Below are 25339 nucleotides of genomic sequence, written 5' to 3' on the forward strand. Positions count from 1 at the left end.
TTCTGTGTTTAGTTGTTTTCAGATTCTTCGCCAGAAATAAAGTATTTTTCCAATTACTTTCCTACTTTCTATTATTTACCATTTATCCAAAATTGAAAATTAATGTTCCTGTCCCTGGTATTTTAGTCTGGCAACTCAGTAATCCAGGTGAAGATTCTGAACTGTTACAATTTGCTACATTAGTTGATATATTTCTCAGCAGCATCTGTGGAATATTGCAACTATTGCAATCAATTCTGCTCAACAGGGCCAAAGATAACAATTGTGTTGAATCCCATTAATTTACCAATAATTCTACTAGCATGTGTGAATAAACATTGTGGCACAATAGCGTGACGATCCGAAAACTATACTTTTTCAAACTGTTGCTGTGACAACTAGGGGCAGATTTATCAAGGGTGTAAGTGAAATCGTGGGAATTTTCGAAGTAAAAAAATTCGACATGTAAAGTAATTTTTTGGATACTTCGACCATCGAATAGGATACTACGACTTCGAATTTACTTCAAATTCGATTTGAAGTAAAATAGTTTGAATATTCAAATATTCAATAATTGAAGTACTGTCTCTTTAAAAAAAACTTTGACTTCTATACTCGCCAAATTAAACCTGCCGAAGTGCTATGTTAGCCTATGGGGACCTTCTACAGCATTTTTCTAAGTTTTTTGAAGTCAAAGTAAAATCGTTCGATCGTATGATAAAATCATTCGAATCGTTCGATTCGAAGGATTTAATCGTTCGATCGAACAATTTTACTTCGACTGCAGAATACCCAAATTCGACATGCATGCGCCAAAAGTCACAAAGTTTTCGTGACTTTTGGCGCATGCGCAGTAGATCCGTACCGGTAAAATGCTCCTACTGCGCATGCGCCAAAAACGCCGGTCAAAGCAGGAAGAAGACCGCTTGGGAGAAGATGGCGCCTGTGAACTGTGGACCAGCGCAGACGGGTAAGTAACAAGTTAGGGGCATTTGCCCGGTGGGACAGGGGGGAGGAGGGAGGGGGGGCAACACAGGGGAGGGGGGAGGGATTTTTGCGCCCAGGGGGTTTCCTTCTCCTTTAAGCCTGCTAGAAAATCATTGAAATATTAAATAAATCCAATAGGCTGACTTTACTTTCAATAAGGATTAATTATATCTTACTTTGAATCAAGTACAAGGTATTGCTTTATTTTTACAGATAAAAAGGAAATTGTTTTTAAAATTTGGATTATTTGATTATAATGGAGTCTATGGGAGATGGCCTTCCCCTAATTTGGAGCTTTCTGGATAACAGGTTTCCGGATAACATATCCTGTACCTGTAAATGTATATTGGAAAGTTGCTTATTATGTTTTCTTTTAAATAAACCCATTAGGCTTGTTTTGCCTTCAATAAGGATTAAATAATATTATACAGTAGTTGTATTTTAATATGCCACTTAATATGGTATAAACTATCTGTTGCATAAGTATTAATTTTGGGGGTATAGTTTTCCTTTAAGTTTTTTTATGTGGTGGTCAGTGGAATTTGCACCTGCTGCTCCTGCTAAGCTTCTCTTGATTGCCATTGCTTTATATTTAACTTAATCAAGTATCTATGTAAGTTACAATAATTTCCTAGGTAAGTCAGGGCGGTTTGTGCAGATGTTATGTAAATTTTGTATGTTTTAGATGTGTAACTGTAGTGAAGCAGTTGCTTTAAAATTCCTGCTTTTATGTTTTCCTGGATGATCTCTGCTCCATGTACCTGCACTTGGGCTCCAGCTGTGTCTGTCAGTGCAACTATATGGAACCGCAGAAGAGTGCGGACTTCACTCTGTCTGCCTACAAAACTCAGGTGGAGAGAAGCAGAGTCAATGCTCTCTGTGAGCAGGGCCTAAAGTTGAACAGTAATGTACTTTCTGAAAAAAAAAACTCCCACCTCCACTGTACTGTATTCTGCTCTGAGTATGTAGTTATCGAGAAGAATTAACAACAGTGTGAAATGGTGAATAGAGGTAATTTAGTCTTGACTCATTTTTCCCCACTTAACTTTTATAGTTACTAGCCATTTAAAAAGTTTTGCTACCTTTCTGTAAAATCCCCATCTTTATCTGTTAGGGCTTTTTTGTTGGCACTAAACATAATTTTACTGTCCAGATGGCAAGCCTAGCCATAATATGATACTGTTGTAATACTCTAGAAGTGTATGGCTCCTATTTCTATCTCAGTATTGTATGATAAATGCCCTGCCAGAAATCTAGGGGGGCCACTGTAGCACACTGCAAATAGATTGGAATTCTATGTGCGGGAACTACCTGTTAAAAGAAGCATAGCAAAAAGCCTGGCAGTGGAAAGGAGTGACTAAGATTTAATGGATAAATAGCTGCAAAAAGACACTTATGGTAAGCAAGGTAAAATGGTGAAATTTTGGTAATATCAGTACTTTATTACAAAAAATAAAAATCAGAAAAGCATATTAGCCCCTTACTATGTGTGCTGTTTCTATTTTATGAAAGAAGTTTAGTGCCCAGTATAATTTGCAAGGCCCATGGCACAATAGGGCTTACAAGATTCCATTTATATGGGAGCCTGAACTATCCTCTCATCTGTCTCTGTCTCAGTTAAAGCCCTGGATGCTGCTACAGATGTACAAACAGATTTATTCCACAGGGCTGGGGATACACAAGTGAGGGTCACCATGCAGGAAGGCTGGAGTCCCTGTTAATATTATTAGTGTAATAAACTGCTGGCTAGCAGTGGGTTAATCATTCTACTGTGTTAGTTCAGGTAAGTAGTCAGATACACCCTGGAACTTTTGGTATATTTATTAGAACATGGCAGGTAGATCTGGCCTGCTCCATGCTTGCTCTCAGCTTAACAGGAAGCACAAAAACAGGAACAGGAATATGATCATCAAGCAATGGCAAAACAGCAGAATGCCCTTAACCAGAATGTCTTCACAAGCAGGTTACTACATTCCTCCCCTTTTAGCAAAAAGTAATCTCCACAATATATATATATATATATATATATATATATATATATATATATATATATATATATATATATCTTATATATATTTAACCAACAGTTATAACTCAGTTGAAAACATTTTAAGGCTGAAATGTCCAAGTTAACAATAACATAGTGACATTATAAGTCCAGTCTCTCAGGAGGTTTGCGTGCTCGTATCAGATACCTCCGTTCACACTCAGAGGCTGTAGCACTGATTGGATTAGAGCGATTGTTGACATCTGGTAATTCCTGTAAGGGCCCTACAGGTACTTGAAAGTCAATTGTAGAAAATGAAGGAGGTATGGGTGACACACTCTTATCTGGAACCAGATGCTCCACATGGACGTGAACGTGACGGTTACCAATTTGCACCTCATACGTCAGGGGACCCCTTCTATGACAAATGGTCCCTGGAGACCAAAGGCGCCCTGAGTGGCGGAAATCTCGAACCAAGACCTTATCACCTGGGTAAAAGTCTTTGTGTCTTTGTCTTGAGCTATTATGTGCTCTGACTTGTTGCTTCTGATGTTTCTCCACTGTATCAGCTAAAGAGGGTTTAAGCAAATCCAACCTGCTTCGGAGGTGCCTCTTTAAAAATAGTTCCGCTGGGGTACTTTCAGTAACTGAATGTGGAATGTTCCTATAACTAAACAGAAATCGACAAAGTCTCAACTCTCCTGTAGTGCCAGCGGACTCACTGGCTACTGAGTGTTTCATCCACGCTTTTTTAAATGTCTGAACCGCCCGTTCAGCAGCACCATTTGAAGCTGGGTGATAAGGTGGGGTTAATTTGTGCTTGATACCATTTTGTTTCAAGAAATACTGAGAATTCCTGAGATGTGAACTGAGGTCCATTATCCGAAACCAATTCCTTTGGCAAACCATAGGATGCAAACAAATTACGCAGCAAAGTAATCGTTTTCTCGCTTGTACTTATTTTAGTGGGTAACACCTTCAACCACTAGAATAGCTGTCGATAACCAAAAGAAATGTTTGCTGGTTTATTTCAGCATAGTTAATATGGATTCTTTCCCACGGTGATGTGGCCCATGTCCAAGGGTGAAGGGGTGCAGTGGGTGGCTGATTTTGTACAGAAGCACAGGCAGTACACTGACTTACAAAATTTTCTATATCTTGATCCAGGCCTGGCCACCACAGGTAACCACGAGCTCGTGCTTTCATCCTGTTTACACCTGGATGGCCTTCGTGAAGTTCATGCAAGAGCCTCTGACGATATTTTGGGGGAATGACAACCCCTATCCCCCACAGTAAGCAACCTTGATCCATGGAAAGCTCATCTCTCTTTTCAAAATATGGCTTAAGGATTTTGTCAGAGCTGTAGTTTGGCCAGCCTGTGGAAGTAAAGTCCCTAACCTTCGCCAGAAGAGGATCACGACTTGTAGCAGCTGCAATATCTTTACAAGAAATAGGTAGTTCTTCTGCAAATGAAACTTGAAAAATGACACTTTCGTCCTGAACATCTGTTGTATATGGGCATGGAAGCCGCGATAGAGCATCTGCATTCCCATGATCCTGAGAACATCTATATACAATATCATAATCATATGCCAATAGGAGTAGTGCCCACCTTTGCATTCGAAGTACTGCCAGTGTTGGAATTGCTGATTTTGGCCCAAGAATGGCCAGAAGTGGTTTGTGATCAGTGACCAGTGAAAACTTCCTTCCATAAAGATATTTATGAAATTTTTTTATTCCAAAAATAATACTTAGTGCCTCCCGCTCTATTTGAGCATAGTTGCGCTCTGTTTGTGTTAGGGTTCTAGACGCAAAAGCAATTGGATGTTCTTCTCCATTAGGCAGTATATGTGATATAACTGCTCCAACTCCATAGGGTGAGGCATCACATGCTAATCTAAGTGGCTTACTAGAGTCATAGTGTGCTAGCGCCCCTTGCTGTTGGTTAGTCTTTGCTTTGCATCCTGAAATGCTTTTTCACACTGTGCTGACCAAACCCACTTGGTATCTTTCTGCAAAAGTTCATGTAAGGGTTGCAACAATGTTGACAGATTTGGAAGGAATCGTCCATAGTAATTTAGCAGTCCTAAGAAAGAGCGTAGTTCAGACACATTTGAAGGTGAAGGTGCATTAACAATAGCAGTTAACTTTGTTTCTGTTGGGTGAAGACCTTGTGCATCTATGCGGTATCCTAAGTATTCTACAGACTCCTGGAGAAAGTGACACTTGGACAATTTTACTCGCACCCCAGATGCTTTTAATTTTGATAAAACCTTATCTAACAATGCCAAATGCTCTTCAACAGATGAACCTGTAATTAAAATGTCATCCAGAAAACAGACCACATGATCGATTCCTTGAAGAATCTGATCCATTGCATGCTGAAAAATTGCTGGTGCTGTAGATACTCCAAATGGTAAGCGCTGGTAATGGAATAAACCCTTGTGTGTGTTGATGGTAAGGAATGTCTTTGAATCTGGGTCCAGCTCTAGCTGTTGATAGGCATTTGATAAATCAATCTTGCTAAAATATTTACCTCCAGCAAGTGTAGCAAACAAGTCCTCTACATTTGGTAGTGGGTAAGGTTCTGGTTCAATACAGCGATTGACAGTGACCTTGTAGTCACCACAAAGTCTAATAGTTTTGTCCTTTTTGGGGACCACTACAATTGGGGCAGCCCAGCTGCTGTATTTGACACGTGACACAATACCATAATGTTCCATTCTTTCTAGTTCTTTCTCCACAGGTTCTTTAAGGGCATATGGCAAGGGACGTGGCTTGTGAAAAATGGGCTTTGCACCTGAATTTACAGTGATAGTTGCCTTTAGCCCCTTAATACTGCCAAAGTCTTCCTTAAAGAGAGAGTCATGTTTACTCAGGACCTGTTCCAGATTTTTGTGAAAGGTAGCTTCAGTTTGTTTGATAGTAAATATTTTAGCCCAATTCAGCTTTAAGTGCTTCAACCAATTTCTGCCCAAAAGAGTGGGCCTGTCACCCTTCACAATCACTAAAGGCAATATAAATGACTGACCTTCATATGTCACTGGCGCTTGGATCTGTCCAAGTACAGGAATCTTCTCTCCAGTATAAGACGTGAGGTGTAAAAGTGAGTTCTGCAATACAATTCCACCTAAACAGTTCTTGTAAACAAACTCTGATATTAGTGATACAGATGCACCTGTGTCCAGTAACATGTTTACTGGATGCCCATCAATTTCCAGCTTAATAAGTCTGTGCAGTCACTTTCCTGACGGTCACAATTAGTCACGTATTGCGCCCTGCGCCTGCCTGGTTTGCTCCTGCAGACACGAGCAATGTAACCTAACTTCCCACAATTTCTTCAGGTTTCTGATTTATATCTGCAGTTTTGTTTCTGATGCAGGCCCCCACAGCGGTAGCATGAATTGACCCTTTGTGTCTGAAATGCTTGCTCGCCTGTAACTGACACTGTAAGTGGCTGTGGTGAATTTGGTGAAGTGGGTTTAGACCATGTAATTAGTTTAGGGAGCTCTGTAAATGAACAACTATTTAGCTCTTTGAATTGCTGAGAGTCACTCCTGGTTAATTCTATAGCCAATTCTATAGATATCTGTTTCATTTAGCAGCTTATGCAGGTAGAACTCGTCATGGAGGCCACACACAAACTTATCTCGCAAAGCCTGATCCAGGAATGTACCAAATTCACAGGAGGCAGATAGCCGTTTTAAATCCAAAATATAGTCTGCAAGGCTCTCTATGTTGTGATTTCTCCCATAAAATCTAAAGCGTTCAGCAATGATGATACGCTGGGGTTTATAATGCTGAGAGAGGGTCTCTGTTATTCTCTCATATGACAATTCAGTGGCCTTTGCAGGAGTTATAAGAGTTTTAAGGAGACTGTAGGTTTTTGCTGGTAGTGTAGCAAGTAAAATATCTGCTTTCTTTTCCTGACTAACATCATTTGCAGACAGCCATCTCTCAAATCTTTCCAAATAAGGCTCAAATTCTTCAGCAGATTCTGAAAACTCTGGGACTTTCCCAATGGCAGACATTGTAAGAAGTTACTCACTGTGCAGAGAAGAATTATGCAGCCTGTGCAGCCTGTTTGCTCTGCAGCTGAGTCTGTTTCTGAGTTCAGTAACACAAATCCTCGTCGCCACTGTAATAAACTGCTGGCTAGCAGTGGGTTAATGATTCTACTGTGTTAGTTCAGGTAAGTAGTCAGATACACCCTGGAACTTTTGGTATATTTATTAGAACATGGCAGGTAGATCTGGCCTGCTCCATGCTTGCTCTCAGCTTAACAGGAAGCACAAAAACAGGAACAGGAATATGATCATCAAGCAATGGCAAAACAGCAGAATGCCCTTAACCAGAATGTCTTCACAAGCAGGTTACTACAATTAGCATATATTTATGAAGTGCCAAAATATTCTGCAGTGCTATACAACAGTATGTGCATAAATCAAACATACAAATTACATAAAAATTCTCAAAAATACAGACCATTTCTGAAATACTCGAGTAATAATCAAGGAGTCCGATTTCAGAGATAGCAGTAACTCCAGGGTGTCCCTGTGTCAATGTATGCAGGGATAAGGGCAACAGAGCTGAACTATAGTGCAAGTGCACAGAGCAGCTTTGTATGCAAGTACCGTTAATAAATTAATTTCTTTGTGCATCGACTGCAGTAAGCTTTGACAAACGCAACTGTACCTGTCAGTCGGTGTTATATGAAAGAATGCAAGCTTGAAAATTTGAATAGAGTTTTCTGTGACATACATAAAGTTACTAAGCTTAGCTTGTGCTTTTATATGGCCACAGAACTACTAGGTGACATCTTATATTCTTATATTTAATAGCATGGTGTGCATTATCCATTTTACAAGCAACACCACAGGGCAGTGTGTGACATACAAGGAGAAACTTGCTTTGTTTACAAAGTCAAGGCCTGCAAAACAAGCATGACTAAACGAGTTCAATAGTTTATTAAGTTTTCCATTTCACTAACTATAACCCTGAGTGACAGCTGAAGGTCTGAATTACTGTTCATTGGAAAACTAAAGTATGGCGGTCCCTTCTGTCACTTTTTGAACCTAGGAGCTGATAATAATTAATATCCAAATTGACAGGCTGGCTATTATAGAGTGTTGAAATGTGCTGTTACATGTTAGTTGTACTTCCAGCTCAGTGTTAGCTTATACATTCAACCCCGACCGGCTGAGAGACTCCTGCTAAACTTCTCAGAAGCAGGTCTCACCTTTTGCTCTTCACTATGTTCCTAGCAGAAACATTTACAGTAAATATAAAGAAAATGAGAACAAACAAAGCTGCTCCTGCCAGATTTTCAACAGAGAATCAATCTGTTCACATTTTAAGCTGTTTTTACAGTACCAGCATGTGTCCTTAATTGAATGATGAAAGTAAATTTTTTTGTGGTAAACTATAAATAATGTCTGCTTACACTTCCATGTTTAGAAATAGTGATACTTGATTGAGGAAATAATGTTCAGCCCATATGAATCTCTTCCCCATCAAGCACTCTGTTTAATCTGGGTGCTTGAGAGCCATGATTGGCAGTGGGTGATACTAATGGAAATACTTATGGATCTATCATCTATTTTTCTTAAAATGTCCAGCCCTACATCTATGAATTTAAGTATTTAATCTGGGGATGAATAATGCAGTCCAGGGATGCCCCAAAACATTAGTGTTGGGATTCAGCATCTGTAGTTGTATGTAATGCAGTAGACATCTGTCAGAGATCATTGTACCAAGCCCAGTAGAGCATATGTTATGATATCTAAATTGATGTTCCTGAGCAACAGCGATGCCATAACATAGTATAAGTAGATTTGGTAGGTTCCTAGATTAAACCAATGTGGGGTGTACTTTTTCTGAAGTTATTGCATAAGAGTATAGCACCTTTAGTGATGCACTGCTGTGGAACCTTATTTCATGCACAATGTTGAATTATTATTGTTATTATTACCCTTTATTTTATATTGCTTACACTACACTACAGAGAATATACATCATTCACATCAGTCCCTGCCCCAGTGAATCTTACAATAAAATCAGTCCCTATTACATTCATACACACACACATTAGGGTCAGTATTATCAATTCCAATTAACCTGCGTGTAAACCAACATAGAAAACAATTGTTTTAAAACAGAAGTTGGGTGATCTAATTGAACTCTCTATGTAATCTCTTGGTATATTTTGATCCACCTTTTGGGCAACCCTGACAGAGATGCACTAACATCTATCCTCACCCCCAGACAATGTAAACGATTCCACTGATCTAGTTGTCTACCGTGTGTTCTTATGCAGCATGTTTGCAGAGGTTCAGACAAATTGTTTTCAGATTTTCTGGGATTACAAATATCAGGACGTGTCACGCAAATTGATGGTACTTGATAATCGAAGAACATTTTCCATAAACTCTGGTCGCTCTAGTTACTATGGTAAAAAGAGTGAAGAAATGTCAGCAAACAAATGTTTCAGTTTAGATGGAACATTTCTTAGATTCAAAGGATTCTACCATTTGCTCAAACCAAATGAACACGTGCAAACAGAGTAAAATATGTAAGCAAATAATAGTTCTTTCAGCACTTTGAACATAAAAAGGCTCAATAACCAGGTCAGTGCATGGTGTTTATTGCATCAATGCATGTGCTTGCGCACTAATCGGTGCTCCCAAAAGTACACGGATGTGCAAGGAGAATGTTTGGGTGCTTTTTATGAATGGGGTTGATACATGCGCAACCAATATTAGCATTTATTACACTTGTGGTCACAAATGAGGTTTAAAGGCTTACCTACTGGAATAACCCTATATTAGATTATTATCTTTACTGGTATAGTGCTAACATGTTACACAGCACATTACAGATGTAAGCAGTGCTAACCACAGAGTTGCCATACTTTTGCCTAGATGTGAGTACCTGGATACTGCCAGAGAGCATTATCTCACAAATAAAATACAGGCAGGTTAGGGTCTGTAGGTTTGTTCTCAAGTTGAATTTGTATGTAAATTGAAACATATACATTTACTTATTAAATGCAACAAGACAGATGTTTGTCTTAAAGGGATACTGTCATGGGAAAAAAAAAATTTTTCAAAATGAATCAGTTAATAGTGCTGCTCCAGCAGAATTCTGCACTGAAATCCATTTCTCAAAAGAGCAAACAGATTTTTTTATATTCAATTTTGAAATCTGACATGGGGCTAGACATTTTGTCAATTTCCCAGCTGCCCCATGTCATGTGACTTGTGCCTGCACTTCAGGAGAGAAATGGTTTTTGGCAGGCTGCTGTTTTTCCTTCTCAATGTAACTGAATGTGTCCCAGTGGGACATGGGTTTTTACTATTGAGTGTTGTTCTTAGATCTACCAGGCAGCTGTTATCTTGTGTTAGGGAGCTGCTATCTGGTTACCTTCCCATTGTTCTGTTATTAGGCTGCTGGGGGGGGGGGAAAGGGAGGGGGTGATATCACTCCAACTTGCAGTACAGCAGTAAAGAGTGATTGAAGTTTATCAGAGCACAAGTCACATGACTTGGGGCAGCTGGGAAATTGACAAAATGTCTAGCCCCATGTCAGATTTCAAAATTGAATATAAAAAAATCTGTTTGCTCTTTTGAGAAATGGATTTCAGTGCAGAATTCTGCTGGAGCAGCACTATTAACTGATTCATTTTGAAAAAAAATTTTTTTTCCCATGACAGTATCCCTTTAACATAGTATTTATTATTACTTTTTTGTGCTCTGCGGTAGACAACACATGTCTGAGGGGATTGGGGCAGATGTTTTATTAAAGCTAAAGGCTAAAGGCCAAGCAAACCACAGTACTGTAATAGCCTCTGTATGTAAGTATGAGTTGTATGTAAGTTGGGTGTATGTCATTTGAGGACTCCCTATAGTTCACATAAGGGCTGTGGAGTGGGTACATAAATCATTTGACTCTGACTACTCAGTTTATGATAACTCCCACTCTGACTCCTCTGTTTTTAAAGCATGAATGAGGATACTGTTCAAGATTGGGTCTAAATTTATAACTAAGTCTATGCCATTCTGGTTTTTTTTTCCATTTTATTTATTAAAGAAACTACAAACATTCCTTACACCTTAAAAAGGAGAAACAAATGAAAACAATAAAGTTATTGTAGCTCAGCTGGACTTCACACTAGTAAAAACAACTACTTGCTGTGTTTTTTTATTACAGCAGTGAAGTACTTTATTATACCTGTTATCTGTAAAACAGGACCTTGTTTCAAAATAATTTAATTTAAATGTATTAGGAGTCAGAGTTGGTCCATTTTTGCAGACTCTGACTCCAGGTACAGGATCTGTTATTAGGAAACCCGTTATCCAGAAAGCTCCAAATTACAGGAAAGCAATCTCCCATAGACACCATTTTAATCAAATCATTTACATTTTTAAAAATGATTTCCTTTTTCACTATAATAATAAAACAGTACCTTGTACTTGATCCCAACTAGGAAATAACGAATACTTATTGGAGGCAAAACAATCCTATTGGGTTGATTTTTAGTAGACTTAAGGTAGATCCAAATTATGGAAAGATCCCGTATCTGGAAAACTCCAGGTCCTGAGCATTCTGGATAACAGGTCAAATACCTTTAATCAAAATTGCTTCCGACTCCATAGCTCTGGTTCACATCTGCCATAAGTATAAGTTTGCATTATTTTAGGGAATTATATGTCATCTCTACAGAAAGGTAGGCAGAAATAAATGTTGTTTTTAAGGTTATGCAAAACACCAATAATATAAGAAAATGTTATAGAAAAACATTTGCAAATTAAATTGTTTTATGTGTAATATTCATTTCCACGCTGGCAGGTGTGGGTTTTACTGGGAACCTAAAGTTTGCCAACCAGCATACGCAAACAATAATGAAAACCAGGTATTCTGGTTGTCACGCCTAATGTCAAACCTCCTTACTAGTTAAACAGGCCAAGAAAAAAGCATGTGCTTGATCTGGATTAATGCTTTAAGAAATCATCACCTGATATGTATGAGCTAAAAGTATTTTTTTATGTCTTTCCTGATGTCTTTTTAAACATGCAGAACATACATGTATAGGTATAGGATCCATTATCTGGAAACCCGTTATCCAGAAGGCTCCAAATTACAAAAAGGCTGCCTCACATTGACTCCATTTTATCCAAATAATCCAAATTTTAAAAATGATTTCCTTTTTCTCTGTAATAATAAAACAGTACCTTGTACTTGATCCAAACCGGCTGTTGGGTTTATCTAATGTTTACATGAAATTCTAGTAGATTTAGGGCATGAAGATTCAAATTATGGAAAGATCCGTTAACCGGAAAACTCCAGGTCCCGAGCATTCTGGATAACAGGTCCCATCCCTGTACAACACTATAGGTAACATGGGCATATTTCTACCCCTGACCTTCATGCAACTAGCATAATCATATAAAGTATGCATAGCATAAACAACACTTGTATGTAAAGGACATGTAAATGACATGTGAATATCATATCGGATGAATTGGCTGTTATGGGTTTGGAGATTATAACACCCACATATTGAGAAAGGTTTCTCTATAATTTAAATAATCATATAGCAAGCAAAATAGAGAAATACCTGAGGCAAGTAAAAAAAAACATTGTGGAGTAATATTTTCTAAAACACATAAAACCTTTATTGCAAAATCCTGTTTAAGGACAGGGGCACACAAAGCTACTGGGGCATGGAACTCGGAGTGCTTAGTTTTGCAGTTGCCCGAAGTTTCCTCGTGGGGCAACTTTGGGTGACTTCGGAAAACGAAGCACTACGAGTGCCATCCTGCAGGCGATTTAGATTCAAGCCCATTATCCAGAATGCTCAGAAAGACCATCTCCCATCATCACTCCATTGTAATAAAATAATTCTGATTTTTTTTTAATGGTTTCCTTTTTCTCTGTAATAGTAAAACAGTACCTTGTACTTGATCCAAACTAAGATATAATTAATCCTTATTGGGGGCAAAACCAGCCTATTAGGTTTATTTAATGCTTAAATTATTTTTTTAGTAGACAACGCATGGCTTATGGAAAGGTCCCTTATTCGAAAAACCCCAGGTCAATTTTGGGAGCTGGATGACATAATTAATTGGGTAGATAACCTTAAAATTAACTGTTAGTATATCGTAGACTGTGTTCGAGAATTTGCAATTGGCTTTTTTGTGATTTTTTTGGTTATTTTTGTTTTTCATCTAACAGGCAAGGCTTCTTAACTGCTATCTGGTTGCTAGAGTTTATTTACACTAGCAGTCATGCAGCAGCATGTAAGTCAGAATGGAAAATGAATGAATAGCAGAATGCCTGAACAGAAAGATAAGCAATGAAAAATGAGAATAATAACATTGAAATTTTACATTGAGGAGCAGATTTATTAAGGATTGAGTTGTGTTTTTCACTAAATTTCTCGTTTTATTTTTTAAAACTTGAATTTTTCAAGATGTATTATACCCCGACCCTTGAAATAGCCTGTCGAGGTCATGTAGGAGTCAATTGCAGAGGTCCCTTGAACCACTTGAAGATGTTAAAGGGGGTTGTTCACCTTTGAGTTAACTTTCAGTATGATGTAGAGAGTGATATTCTGAGTCAATTTGCAATTGGGTTTTATTTTTTTATTATTTGTGTTTTTTGAGTTATTTTGTGTTTTATTCAGCAGCTCTCTAGGTTGCAATTTCAGCAATCTGATTGCTAGGCTCCCAAATACCTTATCAACCATATATTAATTTGAATAAGAGATTGGAATATGAATAGATGAGGGCCTGAATTAGAAAGAGGAGTAATAGAAAGTTGCAATAACAATTATTGAGTGGCATTTCAGAACATTTGTTTTTAGATAGAGTAGTGACCCCCATTTGAAAGCTTGAAAGAGTCAGAAGAAGAAGGCAAATAATTGAAAAACTATAACAAATAAATAATGAAGACCAAAAGTTGCTTTGAATTGACCATACTGTTACATACTAAAAGTTAACTTAATGGTGAACCACCCCTTTAATAGCCTTCATGATGTTTGTGTTTTTTTCAAAGGGTTTTGCCTGAAAACTTGATCAAGTTAAGAGAGTTTTTGGATTGTTAACCCCGAACTCGCTGATTCAAGTTTTTTCCATTCAAGTTTTTTCTTAAATTAGAAACCATTCCAGTTGTGAGTTCATTCGAAGTATAAAAAACTTGAAGTTGCCAGGGCCAACATCCGGAGAAGTGGCCAGAAAGCGGAGGAAGTCTAAAGCTATAAATATAAAATTAAATGAAATAACAATAAATAAGAAGACTGATTAAAAAGTTTTGTAGCCTAGGTCCATCTATAGGCTACTAAAAGCTAGATACTAAATAGATAATAACAGTTTATTTATGAAATGACATTTTCCAGTTTACCCAACCCTTGTTTAATGAACTCCTCATTATCTACCAGCACGAGACACAGGCAGCAATCAAGAGTGGCACATTATATCTCTTATACACTAAGTTGAGGACACGCAAAGGAAAATTTAACATTTATATGTTATAATGTTAAAAAATTGATTTTTAAAATGCATTTTCAATGCAGGTATTGGACCTGTTATGAAGACTGCTCAGAAGCTGGGGTTTACCGGATAAGGATTCTGTAATTTGGATCTCCATACTTTAAGTCTACTAAAAAAACTATTTAAACATCAGATAAACCCAAAAGGATTGTATTGCCTTCAATCAGGATTAATTATACCTTAGTTGGGATCAAGTACAAAGTACTGTTTAATTATTACAGACAAAAAGGAAATCATTTTTAACAATTTGGATTATTTCATTAAAATTGAGTCTATGGGAAATGGCCATTCTGTAATCCACAGCTTTCTGGATAATGGGTTTCTGGATATTAGATCCCATACCTGTGCAATATCTATTTACTTGGCTTTTTTGAACATAGCTGCAGTTGCTTTTTGATTTTTTTTTAAATTGCTTGCTCTACAGCTCTATGGTTTGGAATCTGAGCCACCATCTTAATGCTAGACCACTATTCCTAGCAACTAACCATACATTTTGAATGGAAGATGAATAGAAAGGTGAGTCATCTTTATTAACAATGATACCTAAAAATCCGAGCCTTAAAAAAAAAGTGAAAAAAGTAGCAAAGAATAGGTCTTTAACATGCCGAAAGTTAGGGTAGAGCAGCCAACTTTTATTCTGGGTTACTTAGTTAAGAACATTAGAATTTGCAATGGAAATATATAGGACTATGTGGTTTAAAGCCACCACAACACAAAAAGGTTCCTGCTAACATTTTGTACATAAGCCAGAAGATGCAAAAATCCTCCCAAAGCGGATGAGGTTTAGGGTCTGCAAAGAGGTGATAGCTAAATGCTAAACTGAATGCTGTTTCCTTTGGAAAGTCATGCACTGTATTCATTATTGAGAGCTGTACTGTGATAGGCTGAACTAGAGCTGGTTTTGGCACAAACGACAGTCAATGTGTTACAAGAATAAGCTGTGTGGTTTCAGTTATCCTGCAATACTTATACTGCAAGCAAACACATACTCATGTGCAAGTTGCAGCACACATACAAATATAAACACTGAGAAAGATCTTAGCACACAAACAAACACTGTAAATATATGGCATTACTCATGGTTACCAATTAGATATTTGATTTCATGATTCTAACTGCATTAAACTAATACAAGCTGATTACTGGTTGGTAGCTAAGGGTTACTACACTTGGCAAATAACACTAAGCCAAAAACTCCTAAGCTAATATAAAGTCTGTTGAAACAGAAAATATATTAAAGGGGTGGTGGCTAATATAAAGTCTGTTGAAACAGAAAATATATTAAAGGGGTGGTTCACCTTTAAGTTAACTTTTAGTATGTTATAGCATGATGATTTGTAAGCAACTTTTCAATTGGTCTTCATTTTCTTTTTATAGTTTTTGAATTATTTCCCTTTTTCATTGACTCTTTCAAGGTTTCAAATGGGGGTCAGTGTTCTCATCTTAAAAAATGCTTTGCAAGGTTGGTGGCAGACGGGGGGAGATTAGTTGCCCAGCCACAAATCTGCCTCACATGGAAACTTTGGCCGACTTCAGGATTTTGACGTGAAATGTATGCCAACCTGCCTGCGATTCACATTCTTGGCGCCGGGAAGGCATTTTGGGGAGATTAGTCGCCCGCAGTAGAGAAGATATATATATTGTTATTGCTACTTTTTATTACTCATCTTTCTACTCAGGCCCTCTCCTATTCATATTCCAACCTCTCATTCAAATGAATGCATGGTTGCTAGGGTAATTTGGACCCTAGCAGCCATATTGCCAAAATTGCAAACTGAAGAGCTGCTGAATAAAAACCTAAATAACTCAAAAACCACAAATAATAAAAAAATAAAAACAAACTGCAAATGATCTCAGAATACCACATCATGCAAAAAGTTGATTTAAATTTGGAAAACCCCTTTCAGTGAGGTGATTGTAGCAAGAGAGAGATATAGAAGGACTCATTTACAAGGTGGTAAGTGATATGATACCTGCATTACAGTCTCTCCAGCTCTCCAGGCAGCATAACAAGGACACAGTGACTGTATTACATACCGTTCCGTCACTTCTCAAGATTGCAGAAGGAGACTGCAGAAAGTATAACGGCCCTTTCCATGACTCACATCCTAGTAATACTATGATCAGTGAAGTATTGCCATCATTGTGAAGCCAGAAAATGCATGCTCACTGTATTACAGCCATTTGCTCAGATCGCAGACAAGAGCGCCTACTGTAATACTGACCCTTTTCATCAGATTCATCACAGAAAGTGAATAATCACTGCATTAGAGCAATTCCCATCTATGCTAATGCAAAACAGCAGGGCTGCCATCAGAAATGTACAGACTTGACACACTTGGGAGCTTATGTTCAGTAATATGATGTACTAAATATTATGCACCAACCACTGGCTTTCCTATATACTGTATATACTGTATAATACACAAAAGCCATGAATATCCTGTAAATTATATCCTTATAAACGGTGAGTTCTGATGTCATCAGTTATAAACGGTGAGTTCTGATGTCATTTCTGTCACATGTCTTGCTGAAATGTGTGTATTATAATAAATAAAGTACCCCCAGTTGTAAAATATGAGGATATTAGAAGTTACCTCGGAGTTCCATGACCTGTATAAAAACACTCGGCCTTCGGCCTCGTGTTTTTATATGGTCATGAAACTCCTCGGTAACTTATAATATCCTTATATTTTACAAGAGGGGGTACTTTATTCACTATATATAGTCCCCCAGCACCCCAATGCTTGTCCCTCCAGAAAGTACATGTATTTTCTAACATTGTGACAGGAAGTGCATGATGTGGGACCCAGGTAAATACACAATACTGTATCCCAACTGGTATGCCTCCATGCAGTTATACACAAGCCTTGATCAGGGATTGATACAGTGATAAACAGTGCAGTACTACTACACAGATTTCTATCCACATCAAAGGAATCAATACCAAGCCCACTCCCCAGCCAGACCCATGAGTAGAAGCCACCTGTTCCCTTCAGTCTGTACATTGAGGTCAGGCGCTAAGGTTTCACAATAAGGAGGAAGTTGAGGGTAAAAGTTGAGTTTACCTGTTGAGAGCAACAAGCACGTGATGACACCCTGGCACACCACGTTCCTTAGGGAACTCTGCAGCCACCGAGTTTTCAGCCCCATTCCGTTTTCTTGCTGGACCACCAGAAAATAAAAGGAGGGAAGCAGTATCTATCCCAGTTATCCAAAGCCTTTCAGTAACGACTCGGCTACTATCCTGAAGCAGAAGCGAACCAGTGTGTCCTTGGTAAATGCATCAGGTGCAGCAGGTGTCTGAGCGCCCACAGGTTATTCTTTATTCTGCTTGTCAGGGAGAGTCATGCCTCTCCTGTGTCACGGACACGCCTGCACCTTCCCACGTCTCTAGCGAAACTCAGCCCGTAATGAGCAAGTGCTTAGTTACAGCGACCTCTGCTGGAGACTGTGCGGAACGTGCGGCTGTAGTTTATGCACTGGATAGCAGGTGTCTAGTGCTGAACGCGAGGGATGGTGCCGCTCACTCACCTCACAATACAAAAACTGTCACACCCATAACAAGAATGCCTTCATTTGTACAGTCGTCAGTGACTTAATAAACACACGTGTGGCTGCGTCAGTTTTATTATTTTTGGACCCCACCTTTGAAGATATTGTTGTCCCTTAAATATAATACAATTCTGGCCAACGCAAACACAGTGAAACAACGCTGTCATTGCTATTTTAACTAGTCCCTACATTTTAGCTACTTTGATACGTTATTGACTGAAATATTAATTGTAATTCTACATTCATGGTGGCTTAATTAAATCAGAAATATAGTGAATAAAGTGCACCCTCTTGTAAAGTATATGGATGTTATAATGTTACGGAGGAGTTTCATGATCGTTCGGCCTCGTGTTTTTATACAGGTCATGTAACTCTGAGGTGACTTCTAATATCCTCATATTTTGCTACAGGGGGTACTTTATTTATTATAATACACAAGTTTCAGTGAGTCATGTGACAAAAATGACATCACTACTCACCGTTTAACTGGTGACATCAGAACTCACCGTTTATAAGGATATAATCGTAGCTTTTGTGTATTATAAGGATATAATTTACAGGATATTCAAGGTTCTTGAGTATTATAAATAAATATATTGACCAACTGTATGTTTTTATTTGGTTCAGGTCACCACATATGTGATTAAAGGAAATTTAAGTGGGCAGATGTGATGTAAAAATAATGAGTAATGTAGGTGTTTTCTGCCTACATAGTTCATTCAGTCAGTGAAATGACAGAATTGTACTCCCGCCACTTGAGCTGAAAAGCACCAGTACCAGTGCTACCCCACATTTACCACAGAAATTAATTGGAGGCATCAGTGGAGTCAGGCTCTTAACTACTAATTATACAGTATAAATCAGTGATTTTGCCCATGCCCCTATTTCACAGTAAAACTAAAATATTTATTATAATATTATTATTTGAGTGCTGCTTCCAATCCATGGCTCACTGTGCCTCAAAGAGGTTTGCGCAGTTTACTAGTCCAAAAAAAAAAATGGGGACAGAGAGAAATCCATGGACATCTGGGAACTATTATACTCACTTCTAACCTCACACATTAGTATATAACGGCAACCAGCATAAAGGGGAAGAGGCAGCTGTTGAATTTTGCAACTTGAAATACAAATGATACATAGCCTATTTTTGGAATTAAATTGACTACTTTAACCTATCAACTGGGCATTATAGTGCAACAACTACACCGAACCATAATGCTCTAAAAAAATCAAAAGCTTGCCCAAAAATTTTTTATTCATTTTAACACAATACAAGTAATATGGGTTACTATTTTTCCCCACTGCTTCCATTTGAAGTCATGTACAGTAAAAGTGAAATGATCTGATTCTTCATTAGTTTGTCCTAGTGCATGTTCAGTAGTTATTTTGCCATCAGTGGACTGAAAACTAATTCAGTGTCAGAAAACTATCTGCAAGAAGTGCAGTCCAGTGTCACTGATACTCAAATGAGAAGATGGGGATCAGCTTTAGACAAAGTATGGAGCATAAGCCAATTGGCACAAACTGTTCTTAACCACTGGAAGGTGGTCAACATACATGTAAAAATATGCTCCCCATGGGCCTCATGACAAAAGGATGACAGGCACAGAGTTACCAGGGCTTAAAAATAAAAGTAAACATGAACACTGTGTTAGTATAAGGAAGTAGATATGGCAACAAATAAGCTAGAGTGGTAGGGTTCCATTTGTACTTTCAGTTTCTGTTCAAGAGTTGCAGCTGGAAATGTAAGAAATGAAATCTGAAAAACCTGAATGTCAATATTTCTGATCAAACAATACTGAATCATTATGCCTTTTCTTTTAGTTTGGACTTTAACTAGGTGCAGCTCTGCACAGCACAAATGCAGAACTTACAGGGAGCATAGTGCAGCGTATTACAATGTCAAAGAAACATATTAGTTATACTGTTGGCATTCAGAGAAGTCTTTACACAACACTTCAAAGAAAATAATACTGATTATTTATTTCAAATGTATAAAAAAAAGCCTTTCAACAGAACACAAGCCATGCAATATATGCATAGAGACACTTACAATATAAATCAAAAGCACACTGTCTTGTGACTGTCACAAGAGAATATGCAGGTTGACATGCAAAGTACATACATGTACTTTATATTTGAACTGAGAAAAGGGGGGGGGAAGTAATACTAGATTATAGGGGCATGTATACTAACATTAGTGATAAATATCTCTGGAGATCTCTGGTAATATTGGCCATAGCTACCAATCATATCTTTACTTTTGTTATTGAAGACTGCATTGGTTTGTTGACACAGTCCTTAGTTCGAGTGCCCGTATTCTCCTTGTGATGTGTGTGCTTCCGCCTCTGGCAGCCTCTATTTATAGGTGTGTGCCTGCCCCACCACCTTTTGTGACATCAGAAATGGGCCGTTGTGTGCAAGTCTATAAATAGAGTGGCTGCGCCGGGTCAGGGGTCATTAAACTTTAATAACACTACATAAATTATTAGAATCTTGTTTCTTTCAGTCTGGGAAGCTTCTGAATCAGTGTTCAGCCATAGCCTTCATTCATCTGGCAGTGGAAGTGAAGTGGTAGAAGAAATCAGAGCCAAATTAAAAGGAAATAAAAGTAAATAAAATGGAAAAATACTGCAATTTTTTAATATGTCACATTACATAAATCTTTTTAATGTTGTGTAGTGTTTTAGATATTTAGGTGTACATTTTCTTGCCTCCCTATGAATTTTCCTGTGATTCAGCCAGATTGCAGCTAGTAATAGGTTTTTCGGGAGATATGTCCTGCTGTAGCAGAATTTTAACTACAAGCAACAAATCTTACCATGTGATTCCCCTACTCACTTGAGTCTCTGCATGTCACGAGGAACCAACCTGAACAAGCCACCTCAGTGGGGCTTCAGTATCAGTAGCCTCTCCTAATGTCTACCCTAGTACAATGGCATCCTGGAAAAAGAAATGTCAAGTAACATATAAATTTGCATTTTACTTTTGCATAATTTAAAAGCATTTTAGTTTCAAATACTCTTGTTAGGAGACTCCTGAGCACAACCAGACACATCATAGCTTGCTAAAATGGAACAGTTGACATCTACATTTTAACCAAGTGTTACAGTAGTGCCACCTAAAGTCCAGTCTCTGCAATTACAGGCTAATTTTTGTCTCTCACGTGTAGGGATGTTGAGTAGGCTCCTGGGTTAGCAACACAGCTGCATTTTGTTCAACCCAACAAATGTCACTTTTGAGTAAGATCTAACAATAATATATATTGTCACATAATCCAGAAAAGTGAGATGTATAATTTGGTCCATTTCTCATTCCTCATTCTCTCACCAAAACTCACAACCTTCTAAAACGCAGTCTGTTGCTTGTAATCCTTTTTTTCATATTGTGTCTGGCACTGTAGCAGCTGTCACAATTTCTAACATATGTTGTGCATTATTAACCCCTTTGTGTTCCCAGGGGGTGGTGTCTGACACTGCCCTCAGGTAACCGCCCTCAACCATCAAACATCCTCTTCGGTTACTGGACATCCTCCCTCTGGTGGGCACCTGAGGTCCACCAGAAAACCTGACCTTGAGGACACCCTTTACTCAGGAAAGCCCAGAAAGCAAAATTTTGCCAAAATAAAATTTTACCAAACCAAATATTTATTGCTATTATATTAATTTGTAAAAGAATAGACATGTGAAATACTAACCAGATCAGGGGCGTAACTACAGAGGAAGCAGACCCTGCGGCTGCAGGGGGGCCCAGGAGGTACAGGGGGCCCCATGAGGCTCTCATTGATGAGCAATTTGAACATATATTGGTAAAACAGGACAAACACTGGATATGTTGGGGGCCCTAAAATTAATTTGATGTGGGGCCCAGCAACATCTAGTTACGCCACTGAACCAGATGCATATTTTGCCATGATTCTTACTGTAAATTCTCAATTCCAATTAGCCGGCACTTCATACAGTCATGCACAATTCACTTATTGCTTTAGGTTGTACATGTGACAGAGAGGCCTTGTACATGTCTGCTTAACATTTGTCATTAACTAGTAAATATTGTATTACAAATTAAAATTGACTCCTGTACTTATTTCCTTTTAGAACATTTGCAGGATTTTACATGATTTTACATGATTTTTTATGGTCCCCTGAAAAATTTTAAATTGGGGTTCTATTTTATACTCAGACACACACACATTTTATAAACACCATTACGCCATTTCATTTATTTTATAGCAGCTGGCCAGTCAGGAACAAACAGTCTGTGTTGGTTATGGGGTAGTCAAATCTAGAAGACAAAGCCTATGTGCAGCGCTGGGCCGGCCCTAAGCAACCTGGCGGTTGTGGCTCTGAATAAGTGCGCACATGCGCGAATAGGCTTGTGTACGAGACAGAGAAGAAAGAGGGGACCAGACTAGGGGTAGGAGGCAGAGAACATATGTGTCTGTGCCCCCCCCTGATTTGCACCCTAGGCACGTGCCTTTTCTGCATACCCCTAGTTCCTGCCCTGTCTACCTGCATTAGCTGCTTGCTTCTTCCTCCACCACACCCTTAGGGCAGGGGCACACGGGCAGATTCGTGGAGATTTAGTCGCCTGGCGACTAATTGCCTCTTCTTCGGGGCAACAATCTCCCCGAACTGCCTTCACCCTGCCTTCTGCCTGCTAAATGAAAAATTGCCTGTGGCAATGCACTCGCAGCACTTCGATTTCCGAAGTCACCCGAAGATTCAACTTCGGAAATCGAAGTGCTGCATGTGCCATTGAGCTGGTGTTTTCTCATTATAGCCGGGGGAAGGCAGATCAGGGAGATTGTCGCCCCGAAGAAGAGGCGATTAGTCGCCAGTTGACTAAATCTCCCCGAATCTGCCCGTGTGCCCCTGCCCTTAAAGGAGAAGGAAAGCTACCAAAGCTTGCTTATAGCTTTGGGCTCAGATTACTGCAGGGTGGGGAGAACGGAGGGGGATAGGAGCAAACTGAGCATGCTCAAGCCCTGCCCTGGAGATTTCTGCTGAAAGATGGAAGACTGATACAGAAGCCCATGTGTACACAATAGAAGGAAAGAAATGCTGTGTTAGAGGACTCAGAGCAGAATTACTTTGAGGGTTTACTGGTGTATTTATATAGACCTTTCTGATAAATCTTACTTAATTTTAGCATTTCCTTCTCCTTTAACTGTAATTAATGTAAAATATTAGTTATTAATTAACTATTGTCATTTACTGGCACCACACAAATCTAGTGTGTCATTAACCATTTGGTTGATTTGCCATTTATTAAAACCCCGAACATCATCTTTAAAAATGACAAGGATTCAATAAATTACCATTTGCAGTAGGGGGTACATTACTTCTTATATCATGCAAGTGATTCTCACAGTTCCCTGTATAACTCAGTCTGCAGCCTTGTGCCTTTCTATGGTCACAGAACCCCTCAGTGACTTCTAATATCCTTATCATTTACAGTAGGGGTACATTATCCCTTATAATACATTAGTGATACTCATAGTTCCCTGTATAACTCAGCCTGCAGCCTCGTGCCTTTATATGGTCACAGAACAACCCCTCAGTGATCTCTAATATCCCTATATTAAATAGTAAAGGTACATTAACACTATAGTGTAATTTTAATTAATTCAATTAAATGCAAAGTCTCGCATGACCCAACCTCACAAAACAAACAAAAATAAACTGAACAAAGCCCACCAGAGTCCACTTACAGGTATTCAGCTTGTTTAAGTGTCTCCTGAAAGAATCAATCAGATTCTGTTGTATTAATAAGTAACAAAGACAACATGCCATAAACGTAAGATTTGATAGCCAAGTCCACCTAAATAATCACTTTTAGTATATGCCTCCCTTGATATCTACTTAATTTAAACACAGGACAAATCCTGCATTATAAGAATATAATTAAATGTATTATTTGTATAAAATAACAATAAATTGTAGCCTCTCAAACAGTAGTATTTTGGCTGCTGGGGTAAGTGATCATCCATATGAAAGCAGAAAGAGGCAGCAAATATATTTAGCACTTAAAAAATAAAGACCAATTGCAAAGTTGCTATAAATAGGACATTCTATTTCACACTAGAAGTTACACCTTTACTACCCAAACATACTTAAACAAACACATTCACCCTTCCTCTCCAAAGAAATTGAGATGTTTGCCACCTGTGAGCCTTAGGATTGCTGTTTCTTAAATTTTCAGGCATAGCTACAGTCCCTGTGATTTGTGCAGAAAGTTCCTGCTCGCTTCCCTGACTCCTCCCCTGACTCTGTCCCCATGCTCCGTGCAGCAGCAGCTAGATCTAGATGTAATCAAGTCCCAGTCACAGGCTGCATTTTGTTGTGCCGGTTTTTTTTTTGCCTTTCCCATTCAAGGCAGTAGAGGGAGGTGCCTGGGAGGGGGAAACACAACACGCACAGCTGATCTGTTCAAGAGCAGCCCACTTCAACAAAAGATAGAGTGGCCCCTCGGGACAGATTGCCAGTCCGGGCCTGTTCTCAGTGGTTGCTACACAGTTCCAGGGCCTGCTAAGCACCACATCGGGCCCGCATTGACGATGTACCATTAACAAATAGGTTGGCATTCCCATATAACACACTTTGTACCATTGCAAATGACCAGGCCCACCACCAGTCATCATAGTACACATGTAAGGGACATCTCCTGTAGGTTTACACAGGGCCAGAACTAGGGGTAGGCAGAAGAGGCACTTGCCTAGGGCGCAAAGGCACAGGGGTGCCAGGCACGTACCTCTTTTAATGCCTTCCCCTAGCCTTCCCTTGCTCAAACCTATATGTTCAGAAGCTGTGGCCGCGAGTAGGCCCGGCACTGGGTGTACACCTTAATCTAGAAGAAAACCCAGTTCCAGTGAGCTCCTCATTGGTTGTCATTAGAATGGGCTTTGCCTGGTTTACCCACAAGGCTGGAAAGCAGAATCAGTGCTGGGTGGATTCTTTATTGGCCTGTGTATGGGGCCCTCCAATGGGCTTCCCTGATCGATATCTGGCAGAAACGCCAGATGTAGATCGGACAGGACTAAAAATCCCGTCGGATCGTGGCCACATCTGTTTGTTGATGCGGTTCCACGATCCGACTGCCCTACGTTATGATCCTATCGTTGGGCCCTTCGTTATGATCCAATCGTTGGGCCCTTCGTTATGATCCGATCGATATCGCCCACCTCAAGTTCCAGCCCGATATCACCCACCAAACAAGCGGATCTCTCAGTGTTTGGTTACCTTTATGGACGGAGGGCAGGAGAAAAATTGTATGTTAGTTG

The 25339-nt window shown here is 39.0% G+C and overlaps 1 protein-coding gene across 1 annotated transcript in view; it reads right to left on the reverse strand.

Moving 5' to 3' along the window:
- Positions 1-17874, reverse strand: part of LOC108711048 (prostate androgen-regulated mucin-like protein 1 homolog) — a 50442-nt gene extending 32568 nt beyond the window's left edge. The window contains exon 1 of the mRNA XM_018252377.2: positions 17571-17874. Coding sequence (XP_018107866.1) covers positions 17571-17655 — 85 coding nt within the window. The 5' untranslated portion in view covers positions 17656-17874. The remainder of the gene's footprint in view (positions 1-17570) is intronic.
- Positions 17875-25339: the final 7465 nt, after the last annotated feature.

Source organism: Xenopus laevis, chromosome 1L (genome assembly GCF_017654675.1).
Source record: "Xenopus laevis strain J_2021 chromosome 1L, Xenopus_laevis_v10.1, whole genome shotgun sequence".
NCBI lineage: Eukaryota > Metazoa > Chordata > Amphibia > Anura > Pipidae > Xenopus > Xenopus laevis.